Genomic DNA, 15,261 nt, shown 5'->3' with positions numbered 1-15,261 from the left:
ACTGGTAAAAAGTCAGCCAGTTTTTGGGGGGGTAAAAGTGAAGCTGCGCTGATACCGTGATGGCAAAATAAAATAAAATAAAATAAATAAAATAAAGAATGGCAGCAGTTGGGTGCTGGTGCAAATTTCAACAATATAATAATAAAATATAAAATATAATATATAATATAATATACAATATATACACAATATATAATAAAAATATAATATATAATACATAATACATAATATATAATATATAATATATAATATATAATATATAATATATAATATATAATATATAATATATAGTATATAATACATAATATATGATATATAATATACAATATATAATATATAATATATAATATACACATATACAATATACAATATACAATATAATATACAATATATAATATACAATATATAATACATAATACATAATATATAATACATAATATATAATATATAATATATAATATATAATATATAATATATAATATATTATATATTATATATATGTATTATATATTATGTATTATATATTATGTATTATGTATGATATATAATATATAATATACAATATACAATATACAATATACAATATAATATATAATATATAACATATAATATAAAATATAATAATAATAACTGAGGTTACTGAACTGAAAAGCCAGTAACAGTTATTTTCATATAAAAAAATTAACAAAATCCTGTTGGATTTTTTGTGTATTTGCTCAGGGGAAATTCCCCATGTTGTATCAATAAGAAATTGAAATGAAAAAATATAACAGAAATTGTGACTTTTCCCAGGGATTTATGTGTTTGTTGTGGTTTTTTATAGATCACTAGAAATTATTTGGACTCTTGAGCCACATCCCTTTGCTCTGAAATTCAGCTTTAATCAAATTCCAAAGTTAATAAATCAATTTTTTCCCTTTGTTTCCACAAACAAAACCAGAGCAGGGTTTTATCCCGAGCGCAGAATTTCTCCTGATCCAAACCCAGCGCTGGGTTTGGTGAAAAAACGAGGATAAAAATAATGGAATTATTTGACATGAACTGCACCAAGAGGTTCAGAGGCCTCCTGAGGTGAGCAGAACCTCATCCAAAAAAATTAGCAGAGCTTTAATTGCTGCCACCTAAAATATCAACCAATTTATCTCCGCAATTTGTGCCAGAGGTAAAAGTTGATTATTATTGAAAGGCTGAAAAGCAGAGTAAGTTGAGCGTCTCAACTTGGCTGTGCTGTGGTTTTATTGCCAGGAAATTTCATTTTTTCCTTTGTTGAAACGGGGAAATAAACTCAAATAAAATGGGAATTCAAGTCCACGGGAGCAGGAAAATAAACTCCACAGAAATAGGAAATAAGTTCCCCAGAAATGGGAAATAAACTACACAGAAATAGAAAATAAACTCCACAGGAACACAAAAATAAACTCCACAGAAATTGGAAATAAAGCCCATGGAAACAGGAAATGAAATACACAGAAATAGGAAATAAATCTCACAAAAGCAGGAAATAAACTCCATGAGAACACAAAAATAAACTCCACAGAAATAGGAAAATCAACTCCATTGAAATAGGAAATAAAGCCACATGGAAACAGGAAATAAACGACACAGGAAATAGGAAATAAATGACACAGAAACAGGAAATAAACTCCACAGAAACAGAGAATAAACTCCACAGAGACAGGAAATAAACTCCTCAGAATAGGGAATAAATGACACGGAAATAAGGAAATAAGCTCCCCAGAAACAGGAAATAAACTCCCCAGAAAATAGGAAAATAACCTCTACAGGAAGAGGAAACAAACTCCATGGAAACATGGAAATAATCCCATGGATGTAGGAAATAAATCCCCCATAGTTTTCCTAAAGAAAAAAATGGGAAAACCTTTTTTTCCTAATGCTAAACAATGGGAAAAACCTTTTTTTCCCTAAAACCAGACAATAGGAAATCATCATCATCAATCATCATCATCAATCATTATCAATCATCATCATCAATCATCGTCATCATCGTCATCATCAATCATCATCAATCATCAATCATTATCAATCATCATCATCAATCATCGTCATCATCATCAATCATCGTCAATCATCGTCAATCATTGTCAATCATCAAACATCATCAAACATCATCAATCATCAATTATCATCAATCATCATCATCATCAATCATCATCATCAATCATCATCAATTATCATCATCTATCATCATCAATCATCATTATCATCATCATCAATCATCATCAATTATCATCATCTATCATCATCTATCATCATTATCATCATCATCATCATCATCAATCATCATCATCAATCATCAATCATCATCAATCATCATTATCATCATCATCATCATCAATCATCATCATCATCAATCATCATCATCAATCATCAATCATCATCAATCATCATTATCAATCATCAATCATCATCAGTCATCATCATCAATCATCAATCATCATCATCATCGTCAATCATCATCATCATCATCATCAATCATAATCAATCATCAATCATCATCATCATCATTAATCATCATCATCAATCATCATCATCATCACGTTCTTCTCGTAAAGACTATTAAATCAATTCCTTTTATTCCCGACCCCGAGCAGGAGGAGAAGCCCAAGGATGAAACATTTTGGGAGATCGCACCGATGGCAACAAAAAGAGAACTGGAAAAATCTGATTATTTCAGGAATTTCAGCAGAGCTGGGAAAATCTGATTATTTCAGGAATTTCAGCAGAGCTGGGAAAATCTGATTATTTCAGGAATTTCAGCAGAGCTGGAAAAATCTGATTATTTCAGGAATTTCACCTTGAAAGCCCCAAAGAACGGAACAATCAAAACAAACGTCTGCAGAGGAGATCAAAGCGACGGTTTCGTCGTTTGGTGATAAAATGTCCCATTTCTGGCTGATTTCAGCCCATTTCCCCAGTTCCCAGATTCCCCAGTGAATTCCCCACACAAACACTGAAATGTCTCCCCTAAATTCTGCATATTTTTAGATAAATGTCATTATTTTTAGATAAATATAATTATTTTTTATATAAATATAATTATTTTTTAGATAAATGTCCTTATTTTCTAGATACATATAATTATATTTTAGATAAATATATATTTTTAAAAATAAATATTATTTTTAGATAAATATCATTATTTTCTAGATAAATGCCATTATTTTTTAGATAAGTGTCATTATTTTTTAGATAAATATCATTATTTCTTAGATAAATATTTTTTAGATAAATGTAATTTTCTAGATAAATGTCAGTATTTTTCAGATAAATTTTTTTTTAGATAAATGTCATTATTTTTAGGTAAATATCATTATTTTTTAGATAAATATCATTATTTTCTAGATAAATATCATTATTTTTAGGTCCTCTCATGCCATTCACTTAGGACATGCACATCCCTTAGGACTTGACTTTGCACCTTAAATCCCAAATTTTGACACGACTTTGTACTTTAAATCCCAAATTTTGACTTGAATTTGCACCTCAAATCCCAAATTTTGACTTGACTTCGTACTTTAAATCCCAAATTTTGACTTGACTTTTCACCTTAAATCCCAATTTTTGACACGACTTTACACCTCAAATCCCAAATATTGACTTGACTTTCCACTTTAAATCCCAAATTTTGACTTGACTTTGCACCTTAAACTCCAAATTCTGACTTGACTTTGCACATTAAATCCCAAATATTGACTTGACTTTGCACGTTAAATCCCAAATTTTGACACGACTTCACACCTTAAATCCCAAATTCTGACTTGACTTTGCACCTTAAACCCCAATTTTTGACTCGACTTTCCACATTAAATCCCAAATTTTGACTTGACTTTCCACCTCAAATCCCAAATTCTGACCGCGCTCCCTTCAGAATTCCCATTTTTTTGAGGGCTGCAACTTTTCCTTCTCACAAATTAATCCCAAAATCCAAGAAAAAACCCTTTTTTAAAATATATTTTTCCTCTCCTTTGGAAACCATCCATTGGACGTCTGGAAACCAATTCCTGCTGCCAAAAAAATTCCCAAAGATCCACGACTTTATCGGGAGCTGATGAGTCAGAGGGTGAGAACAGCAAATCCAGGGATTTTCTCTTCCCTCCAGTGACTCACCAGCTCCAAGGGAGGGCCCTGAAAATCCAAAATCCTTCCATTTTCCTGATGACTTTGGGAAGAAATCCCAAAGAGAACTTTGGGAAAGTGTTTTTTCTCTGCCCTGGGCTGGATTTTACTCCGAGATTTTTGGAAAATTCCAGGAGATTCCAGATTTTTCCTGAGCTAAACTTAAAAAACCACCAAAAACCCAGAGATATTCCTGAATATTTCTGATGGCTTTAACAGGAGGTTAAAATAAAATTCAGTTTTGGAGCGTCGAGTTTGTTGAGCGTGAAGAGAAATGAATATTTAGGACTGGGGCTATTCCTACCCCCCAAAAAATATCTTAAAATAGCAGATGTTTATCTTAAAATATCAGATATTTATCTTAAAATAGCAGATATTTGTCTTAAAATGTCAAATTTTGGCTTTTGAGTTGCACTCAACTGACGAGCCATTGTCCATCTTCTCTCGTATCATGGAATCATTAATTTTATTATTATTATTATTATTTTTTGCTAAAAAATCATCTGTAGAATTTCATTTATAAATGGAAAATAAAATAATTTATCACAGAAGAGTCCCCACTCCATCGCTGCCAATCCAAACCTTTGGCATTTGGGGAAATTCCAAGTGAATAAAAGTAAATAATTCCAGCACTTACTTTGGTAAAGTTTTCAAGTGGTTTTCTCTCAACTCCAAAATTCGCAATTTGACGAGTCTGGAAATGGGAGAGAAAATAATTAGTGTGTTCAAAGAGTCCATCAGAATGGTTTGAAATTATTTTATTTTAATTTTAAGAAATTTGTTTTATGCAAAAAATTATTCAATGTCTATTTTTTATGGGGCTGGATCTGGTATAAAAATCAGAGAGAAATAATTCCATGTAATGTCTGAACTTATTTGAATTCTCCTGAAAAGCTCTGACATCTCTCAGGTTTTCACAGGGATTTTAAATTAATTTTATTCATTTTTATTTTCATTCATTTTATTTTCATTCATTTTATTTTCATTCATTTTATTCATGGCTCCAGCAAGGCAAATGCAGGAAATCAAAATAAAAATAATAAAATAAAAAAGAAATAAAATAAAAAAGAAATAAAAGAAACAATGAATTAAAAAGAAATAAAAATAATAAAATAAAAATAAATAAAATAAAAAATAAATAAAAGAAATAATGAATTAAAATTAAATAAGAATGAAATTAAAATAAATAAATAAATGATAAAATAAATAAAAATAATACAAAATAAATAAAAGAAATAATGAATTAAAATAAAAATCAAATTAAATAAAATAAACTATAAAATAAATAAAAATAATACAAAATAAATAAAAATAATACAAAATAAATAAAAGAAATAATGAACTAAAATAAATGAAAATAATGAACTAAAATAAATGAAAATAATAAAAAATTAATAAAATGAACAATAATAATAACAAAAAATGAATGAAATAAAAATTAATAAAAGAAATAATGAATTAAAAAGAAATAAAAATCAAACTAAAATAAAAAAACCGAAAAAATAAAAAAAATAAATAAAAGAAACAACGAATTAAAATAAATAAAATCAAATTAAAATAAAGAAAATAAACAATAAAATAAATTAAAAATAATTAAAAGAAATAATGAACAAATAAATGCTGTATGTATAATGTTAAAAAAACTTTGTATAAAACGCTCTTTGTATCTAACTCAGAGAATGGTCAAAATCCATTTTGTAACTCAGAGAATGGTAAGGATAATCAGAAAATCCTTCACATTTTTGGATTATCCCATCCAGGTGAAGACACCAGAACCCCCAAGGAAGGATTTGTTGCCTCTCCTTTATCGGGGAGTGGGGACTGCAGGATGGAGCCAAAGGAGAAATAAACCAAATAAAAACCCACCTAAACTCAAAGGGAAGTCTGGATAATCCATGAGGGTCTGTGGGAGATGGTGACGTGAATGCCAAGCACCCCACCATAAACATTTCCTTTATTCTGTCTCCTAATTGTCTTTTTATTAAACTTCTTAAGAACAAAGTGAACTTCACCTTTTTATTTTCCCACACCTTTCCCCAAACTGCCCAACCCATCTCACCCCTGACACAACCCTCACTCTCCCAAACCCCAGGGCTGAGAAACCAAAAATCTCTGAATTTTTTGGGGGTTTATTTTTCCAAGCTTTGATCTGGGAGCCCGAGCCGGGTTCAAACCAACAGGAATGTGCTGCGGTGACTCATTCTTACCTTCCAAAGTTAGCTGGAAGAAACTCCAAAAAGGCATCATTGAGATAGAGCTGGGTCAGATTTAGAAGTTGTGTGAAGCCATCTGGCAGCCTAAAAAAACACAGCAAACCTTAATGCTCCCCCCGAGTTGCCATGGGGATAATAACAATGTATATTTAGCAGCAGAAAGGTGACTTTCTCTCTCACCTTCCTCTTCTACCCAAATTCTCCTGAAGAACTCACTTTTAACAGACTTTTTTTTTTGCCTGTTCCCATCTCCCCTGCATTGCTCCAGACAGGAAATGCAGAGGCACATTCAGGGGAGAGCAGAATTTTCTCCCTTCCTGCTTGAGGGATTTAAACCCAAGGTGTTTCTTTCTCTTCCTTTCCTTTCCTTTCCTTTCCTTTCCTTTCCTTTCCTTTCCTTTCCTTTCCTTTCCTTTCCTTTCCTTTCCTTTCCTTTCCTTTCCTTTCCTTTCCTTTCCTTTCCTTTCCTTTCCTTCCCTTCCCTTCCCTTCCCTTCCCTTCCCTTCCCTTCCCTTCCCTTCCCTTCCCTTCCCTTCCCTTCCCTTCCCTTCCCTTCCCTTCCCTTCCCTTCCCTTCCCTTCCCTTCCCTTCCCTTCCCTTCCCTTCCCTTCCCTTCCCTTCCCTTCCCTTCCCTTCCCTTCCCTTCCCTTCCCTTCCCTTCCCTTCCCTTCCCTTCCCTTCCCTTCCCTTCCCTTCCCTTCCCTTCCCTTCCCTTCCCTTCCCTTCCCTTCCCTTCCCTTCCCTTCCCTTCCCTTCCCTTCCCTTCCCTTCCCTTCCCTTCCCTTCCCTTCCCTTCCCTTCCCTTCCCTTCCCTTCCCTTCCCTTCCCTTCCCTTCCCTTCCCTTCCCTTCCCTTCCCTTCCCTTCCCTTCCCTTCCCTTCCCTTCCCTTCCCTTCCCTTCCCTTCCCTTCCCTTCCCTTCCCTTCCCTTCCCTTCCCTTCCCTTCCCTTCCCTTCCCTTCCCTTCCCTTCCCTTCCCTTCCCTTCCCTTCCCTTCCCTTCCCTTCCCTTCCCTTCCCTTCCCTTCCCTTCCCTTCCCTTCCCTTCCCTTCCCTTCCCTTCCCTTCCCTTCCTTTCCCTTTTCCTCTTAATATTTTTTTCTCTTCCTTCTTCCCCTCCTTCTCTTTCCCCCTCATTCTTCCTCCCTCTCCCTCTTTCTTTCTCTCTACATTTTTTTAAAACCAAAACATTCAAACATTTCACCCTTTCTCCCCTTCATTCCGCTTTGTAAAAACCCTGGATTTACAACACATCTTTTGTTGCTGTTTTTTGCAGGATTTTTGGAAGGAATAAAGAATAAATTCTGGCAAAGTGAAGCCTCACCCCCTGTTTTTAGAGAGTGCCCAGCACAGAGTTCTCAGATCTCAGATAAACCCACCACCCAGGGGTTAAAACAATTAGAAAAACATTCAAAAAAAGGGTCTGGACACAAAGCCCTGAACTCTGAGCTGACGTTGAGCACATTTTTGTGCCCCTGGAATGAGCCAAAGGAGCTCCTGGTACTCACTTGGACACGGGGTTGACGCTGGCCTCGATGATCGTTAAACACTTACAGCACTTAATGTTTTCTGGGAAATCTTGGATTCCTAAAAATAATAATAAATAAATGAAGAATATTAGATACAGAAAAATATTTAGTAGATCCAGGAAAATATTTTCTGGGCAAAAACTCTTCAGCCTGCTTTGTTCATAAATGTTTCATTGGGGTTTTCAGCTCAGAGTTCAGTTTGAGAAGGAAGGAAACACAGTTTGGAATTATCATCCCAAAAGTGATGCTCAAACCCGAAATAAATACACAAAAATACAAAATTATAACTTTTCAGCTAATGATTGATTTATGGGATGTCCTAGAATTAACAGTAATCAAATTAGTGCTGAGATTTGTGGCTTCATCCCTTCCCAAACTGCTTTTCTCTCGCAGGATCCTCAGAGTCTCCACTGACGGGAAATTTCCCAACATGTCCACAAGTTCCTAAACTTCATTTTTAAAAACAAAGACCTTCGAGCTCAGACAGCAAAGGTTTTTAGGAAAATGCAGAACTGGGAATGCACAGCAGCAAATCAATCCAAATAAATCCTGGGAATTGTTTAGATTTTGACCACACAAGAGCCCAGAGACCCCTAAACCCGTTTGGAATTGGGATATTCCTGACATTCCTCAGGCCTCACATTCCCATCCCCAGCTGGGCAGAAACCCTCAGAGCACAGAAAGCTGAAGAAAACTCAGTTTTTTATGGAAAAAACCAGAGCAGGATTCCCAAAGCTCCTCCCCAAAAGTGCCAGGCGGGAAACCGGAGACAGAGCGTGAATTTCTTCATCGCGAGGGGTAAACAACTTCATCCCACTCCCAATTTTTTTGGGGGGAATGGTGAAGATTTGGAGCTCATTTAGAGGTGATTTGGAGGCCTCACCGTTCTTGCTGATGTCGAGCTCGCGGAGGTTGACCAGGCTGGCGATGGAGGTCGGGAGGCTGGAGAGGTCGTTGTCGGGGATGCTCAACTTCCGTAGAGCTTGGCAGTTGAACAGTTGCTGTTGGTGGGGAATAAAATAAAATAAAATAAAATAAAATAAAATAAAATCCATTTGGGTTATTGACACACCAAACAGGACAATCCTGCCATTGGCCACGGCAGGATTTAATCCCCACAGTGGGTTTTTTGAGAAGGGATTCCCACAGTTGTCAGGGATGAGAAAAACGGGTCGTGTGAAGCAGAAATGTACAAAGAAAGTCAAAACCTGTCAATTCATTGCAATTAATATCTTGGATTTTTGATATCATTACATAGAATTCATGTTCATTGATGTATTTCGTATTTGTCGTAAAGATTCCTGAATTTTTGTAAATGAAAATAATTGATTCCATAATTAAATTTCCACGGCAGATTTTGCAATACCGCGACTGCATTCAGATTAAATAATTATCCTCAAGATCCAAAAAGGCTTTGGCATTATCCAAATGTATTCTTTCTTGAAATCTCTGCCCCAAAAGTCAGGACTCAGTTCTATTTCTTCCATCAAATTCCAATTTTATGGAAGTGGATTCCCAGTTTTCACCAGGAATTCCTTTGGGAGCTGAGAAGGGCTCAGAAATCCTCCTGACCCCACCTGGACACACCCAAAGCTTTGGAAGTGCTGGAGGGAGAAATTAAATTAAAATTTTTTCCCTCTGGAATGATTTTATGAAATGCTGTTCCACCAGAAGGAATGTGAGACATGGAATGTGCAAATGACATCCCCAAAAATTGGATTTTTTTCACCCACTGGATGTTTAACAGATTTTTTTTTCCCAGTTTCCAGAGCTCCCCTGCCCATCAGGATTTTTGTTGGAATCATCGTTCCCTCTGTCCGTGCACGACTTTAATTCCTCCCAGACCAAATCCAAGTGATGCTGCCGAGCTCAGAGTTATAAAATCAGGGTTTTGTTCTGCACCTCTGGGGAGAATTCCATCCCACTCATGTTTTTCTGGATGCTGATTCCAATGACTCCACTCTCATCCAGATCAATTTTCCCTTTATTAGTCATCAATTCATTTGACTCATACAAAGAAAGGATTTTTTTTTTTTTTTTTTTTTGCAGCAGGAGAATGAAGTCAAAGTCAAAGAGGATAAAAAAGACTTGGCTGAGTATAGCAAAAAACAAGAATAAAAAACTTAAAGTCATCTTGTAAAAAACAGAGAAGTACAAGAAATGAAGAATTAAAAATCATCATGATGATACCTAAAATGGAAAGTAAAAAAATAAAAATAAAATCAGGTAGAATGAGTTTAAGGCAAGAGATCAATGTAAAATAATTTAATTTACTGGGTTCTAGAGCATCACATGAAACTAAAGCTGGACTTAACTTTCCTCAGTAAATAATAAAACATGATCAAAAATTTTGATTCAAAAGAATTTTGTAATACCAAGAGCACAGAATATTTGGCAAAAAAACCCCAGAAAATGACCAGAAATTTCCTCTGGAAGAAATTCTTTGAAATCCCATTTACAGAGGGAGGAGAGAATGGAAGAATTTAATGTACAACACAAAAGTTCATGTTAAGTAATACAGTGCCAGTTTCACTGGGGGGAAAAAATGCATTTTCTCTCCTGAAATATTAATTCAGTGATGAAAAAAAAAAAAAATAAAACCCCTTGAGCTGTGCAGCAAAAACACCTCGAGCAGAAAATTTGATAAAGGAATTATTTCAGCTGTTGAATTCCTGGTAACAATTAATAAAGGCTCAAGACAAAACCCGATGAGTGCCATTAACGCCGCCATTAATCTTCTCTTCCACACGGCCAAGATTATGTTAAACTCGATTTACTCCCAATGAAAATTATCGCCTTCATCCCATTTTTAGCATTTTGATCCTCATTTTTTTTTTCCCATACAGGATTATGGCATCTTCTCTGATGTATTTGTTTTCCTTCAAGTCTGGAACACTTGGATGATTCCAAGTGGCCCAACCCAAATATCCCCAAAATCCCTCCTTAAATGAGAGACTTCCAATATTCCTCAGGAGCAGAAGGAGAAGAAAGGGAAATTATTATTATTATTATTATTATTATTATTATTATTATTATTATGAGGAGGAGGAGGAGGAGGAGGAGGAAGAATGAGAGGGAAAGAGAAGGAGAGGAAGAAGGAGAAAAAATATTAAGAGGGAAAGAGAAGGAAAAGAGAAAGAAGGAAAGGAAAGGAAAGGAAAGGAAAGGAAAGGAAAGGAAAGGAAAGGAAAGGAAAGGAAAGGAAAGGAAAGGAAAGGAAAGGAAAGGAAAGGAAAGGAAAGGAAAGGAAAGGAAAGGAAAGGAAAGGAAAGGAAAGGAAAGGAAAGGAAAGGAAAGGAAAGGAAAGGAAAGGAAAGGAAAGGAAAGGAAAGGAAAGGAAAGGAAAGGAAAGGAAAGGAAAGGAAAGGAAAGGAAAGGAAAGGAAAGGAAAGGAAAGGAAAGGAAAGGAAAGGAAAGGAAGACACCTCAGGGCATCCTGAGCAGGTTTTCCCCAGGATCCATTTGGGATTTCTGGGGACAGAACCCAGTTTCTGTGCTGTGTCTCCAGGAGAGCTCAGACAACTCTCCACAGCATTTTTTCCATGAAAATAACGGGATTTTGGCTGCCCTGCCCCACCATCTGTGCAGAATTCCTCCGTGGAGCCCAGCAATGCACCATCACACCCCAGCAAAGGGTGTGGAAAAAAGCCCATTTTGTTCTCTTGTAAATGGAATTTTTACAAAGTCTCTGCGCAGCACAAACGGGAAATTTGCTGTGAGATGATGGAGGCTGGGGCGATGTTTAATTAAAGATTCGTAAGCCTCTTCCATCAGTGTGGAGAAAAATCCCATTAAGGCCTGGATCCCATCCCTTCACGCCTCATTATGGAGCCAGCACCTGCCATTAATTGCTTTTCCCACCTTTCCCTCCTTTGTTTCCAGAACATTTTGGTTGAATGGGGAACTTTTTAATTCCTCATAGCAAATATTGATCAGCAGGAGAAGGGGCTGGAAGATTCCAGATGGGGAGTTTTACACGGGAAGGATGACTTGGATGATCTCAGGGCAGTTATGAGACTCCTGCTTGGATGGTGGCACTTCCCAGGAATATCCCAGAGGGATAAAGGACTGGTTGTGACAGAGGGGACAGGAATGGAATTCCCAGGAATGTCCCACAGGGATAAAGGGCTGATCCTGATAGAGAGGACAGGAATGGGATTCCCAGGAATGTCCCACAGGGATAATGGGCTGGTTGTGACAGAGAGGACAGGATTGGAATTCCCAGGAATATCCTACAGGGATAAGGGGCTGGTTGTGACAGAGGGGACAGGACTGGAATTCCCAGGAATGACCCCAGGGATAAGGGACTGATCCTGACACAGGGAACATTGGAATTCCTATGAATATCCCACAGGGATAAAGGGCTGATCCTGAAGGAGAGTTTCCTTTGAAAATCAGGGACAGAGAGGATCCAAAGTACAGGATCCCACAGGAATCTCCATTTCCTTTGGAGAACCGTTTTCCCCACTTTCAGCCCCCCAGCTGCCCCATTCCTGTGCTGTGGAGAAGGAGCAGGAGTCCCTACTCCTCCCAATCCTGCCCCAATCCCAAGGAACATCCCTGGAGTCCCCCTCATCTCCAGCACTCCCAGAGCCAGACACACATCCCAGCCTTCCCCTGGCACCCCCAGCAGGACGTGGTGTAGAAATTTTCCGTGGATGGTGGGACAAGGAACTCTGCAGAGCTGAGATGTTCTAGAGACACGGGGGTTTATTATTCCAAGGGTGGTGGGTAAAGAGGGCTTTGCCTTCAGCCACCAGCCTGGGCTGGAGCAAAGCCCTAAAGAGAGAATGGGGAGAGAGAGAGAGAAGAGAGCTCAGGGGGAAAAACGGGGCAGGAGCAGGGGAAAAACGTGGGGAGAAAACAGGAGCAAGTGAGGGGAGAGAGAGGTAAGAGAAGAGGGCAAGAGAGCCAAGAGGGTAAAAGGGCAATCACCTTGTTCCAATCCATTCCATCTCTTTTTGTGTTGAATATTCTAATTCACATTGACCAACCGGTGTGAGATACAAAACCTACAGACTTTGCCTGCAGCCTGTAAGAACTACTACATCACCATGTCATTTTATATTCTAAACTCTACAGACTCCTTTCTCATGCCCTTGTTCCCGGATGTCTTTGCAGGGTGGAAAGGCAACGTTCCTGAGTCTTTTGTCTTCTTGTCTTTTCAACCCATCTCCAGCTCATCCCCGTCTTCCTGCCTGCCATGATCACATCTCAAAGCTGGATTTCATTTCTATTTCACTCACAGCTTTCATATCTCCAGCATTTCTTACCATAAAATCATATCCATAAATCCTTCCTGTGGCGTCTTTCCCAACAACGCGGGAAAGCTTGGACACCTTACCTTGGGAAGCTCCTCAATCTGGTTGGCGTCGAGGTAAAGCTCCTCCAGGGTCCTCTCGAAGTTGAAAACCTCCTTTGGCACCTGCTGCAGGCCGCAGTGGGAATAATCCAGCACGGAGACGATTTCCTCCTCGCCGCGGAAACACCGGCACGGCACCAGGCGCCCGATCAGCTTCCTTTTGCTGGTCATCTCCAAGCAGCATACTGGGAGGGGGGGAAAAAAGGGAGGGAAAAATAAAAATGGGATTCTGACAACAGCAGGAGCTCGAGGGAGTGGTTTTGGGAATTGTTTTTTGGGTTGAAGTTGGTTAAAAATTGGTTTTTTAAAGGGATTTATGGAGAGCGCGGTGAGCGCGGTTTGCGGCGCGTCTCCGGAGGGGAAAGGTGGGATTTGGAGTGGGAGGAGAAAAACTGGACCCTGAAGCTTTTCCCCACTCTGGGATGGAAGGGAATGCACCAAGCCCAGGCACGAGCTTGGATTTAATGGGAAAATGAGGCATCAGAAGCCACAAAATCCAAACACATCCATGGAAAGCAGAGCCAAGGCCGGTGCCTGGCCCACGGGAACTTGTTCTTATTGAAAAGATCTAAACCCACCAACTGTGGTCATGCACCAAAACAAAGTCTAGGAAAAGCAAGAACGGCCAAAGCAAGGGTTGTTTGTCAGATTAAGCCCTTTTCTGACCCAGAGATGGGGCAACTCAGAGGGTTTTAAAGACTTTTATTCCATTTTCAGTCTCATGTGAAGGGTGAGACAATACAGGTGTTACAATCCACGCCATCACAGTCAGAAGCCAAACCATTTCCTAATTATAAATCATTATAAACCTTTTTTTTGGCTTATCAGCTTTTGCCACACGATGCCTTAAAGCCAAACATCTAAAATCACCCCTCCTGGGTCCTGCTACAATGCACCTTTCACACTTTTATTTCTCCAAAATATCCAGTCTTATTTGCAAGGCCATCATTGGAAACTCGTTTCCAGTTCCATTTCTCTCCCAGCGATGTCTGTCCCATCCCGTGGCGTTTCTAAATCACCATTTCTTATCTCAGAGTTCGCACACAAGGCTGTGTGAGCTCTGCCAGGTTTTGGGAATCCTCTGTAAATCCATTTCCCACCGTGGTAATTAGGAGGGGTAATTAGAACAGGATCCCAAATGATTAACGGGACAACCCATAGGAAAACAACCCGAATTAGTGGTTCAACAATTCCTACAGATGAGCACTGAGGAATCTGCAATCTGTTATTGACGGGATGAATTGGATTGAAGCAGATCTGAGGCTGATTCCTGTGGGAATTGGGTGTTTTCCCTGGATCCCCCACACCAGCACAGCCCCCACTGAGGGGAGCAGGAATGGAATCCTTGGCCCCAGAGGAATCCCAAACCATCCCTGCTCTTCCCGTGCTCTGCTGGAAGCTCCAAGAGGAGAAATGCAGCAAAGTTTAGCAGATTTTGCTAAAATTTAGCTGAAAATTTTAGTAAAATCCTTTTATTTTCCTGTGCTAAAAGACACATCCAGGAAGTTTTCCCAAACTTCTCCCACCCTCAATCCCGGTGGGGCAGACCCTCCCTCACTCAGTGAGTAACTTTACTCAGTGAGTAACTTTAACCTACTCCTTGTCACTGGGACAAAACCGTTTTGGGGCAGAGGCAACACCCCAAAAGCAGATTTGGAACACGTCAAACAATCCCCAAATCCATCCTGGACACCCTGAGGAGTTATTTCAACATTTTGGATAAACCAGGCAGGCCTGAAATATTTTTACCACAAAGGCAAGGAGGGCTCAGCCTTCAACTCCCATTTTCCAAACCACTTCCAAGGTTTTTGAGTTATATTTAGGAAAAAAAAAAGCACTAAATTAGTCCAAATAAAGCAAAATAAGGTTGGAATGGAAGGACCTGGGCCATGATTGGAAGGAGAAGAATTTCACACCCTGTGGGCTGGTGGTAATTAAACCCTTTTATTAATTTCAGCGTTATTAATTCCTACCCTGGACTAATTCCAGCTTTGGTAATGACACTTTTTTTTTTTTTTTTTT

General features: G+C 38.2%; 1 protein-coding gene across 1 annotated transcript in view; it reads right to left on the bottom strand.

Moving 5' to 3' along the window:
* Positions 1 to 13,416, bottom strand: part of LRRC7 (leucine rich repeat containing 7) — a 53,731-nt gene extending 40,315 nt beyond the window's left edge. Inside the window, exons 1-5 of the mRNA XM_083867315.1 lie at positions 13,222 to 13,416; positions 8,761 to 8,878; positions 7,857 to 7,935; positions 6,345 to 6,434; positions 4,775 to 4,831 (exon numbers count right to left, since the gene is read on the bottom strand). Coding sequence (XP_083723441.1) covers positions 4,775 to 4,831; positions 6,345 to 6,434; positions 7,857 to 7,935; positions 8,761 to 8,878; positions 13,222 to 13,410 — 533 coding nt within the window. The 5' untranslated portion in view covers positions 13,411 to 13,416. The remainder of the gene's footprint in view (positions 1 to 4,774; positions 4,832 to 6,344; positions 6,435 to 7,856; positions 7,936 to 8,760; positions 8,879 to 13,221) is intronic.
* Positions 13,417 to 15,261: the final 1,845 nt, after the last annotated feature.

This window comes from Zosterops lateralis (assembly GCF_965231275.1).
Source record: "Zosterops lateralis genome assembly, chromosome: 9".
Classification (NCBI taxonomy): domain Eukaryota; kingdom Metazoa; phylum Chordata; class Aves; order Passeriformes; family Zosteropidae; genus Zosterops; species Zosterops lateralis.
This window is presented reverse-complemented; position numbering and strand designations above follow the sequence as displayed.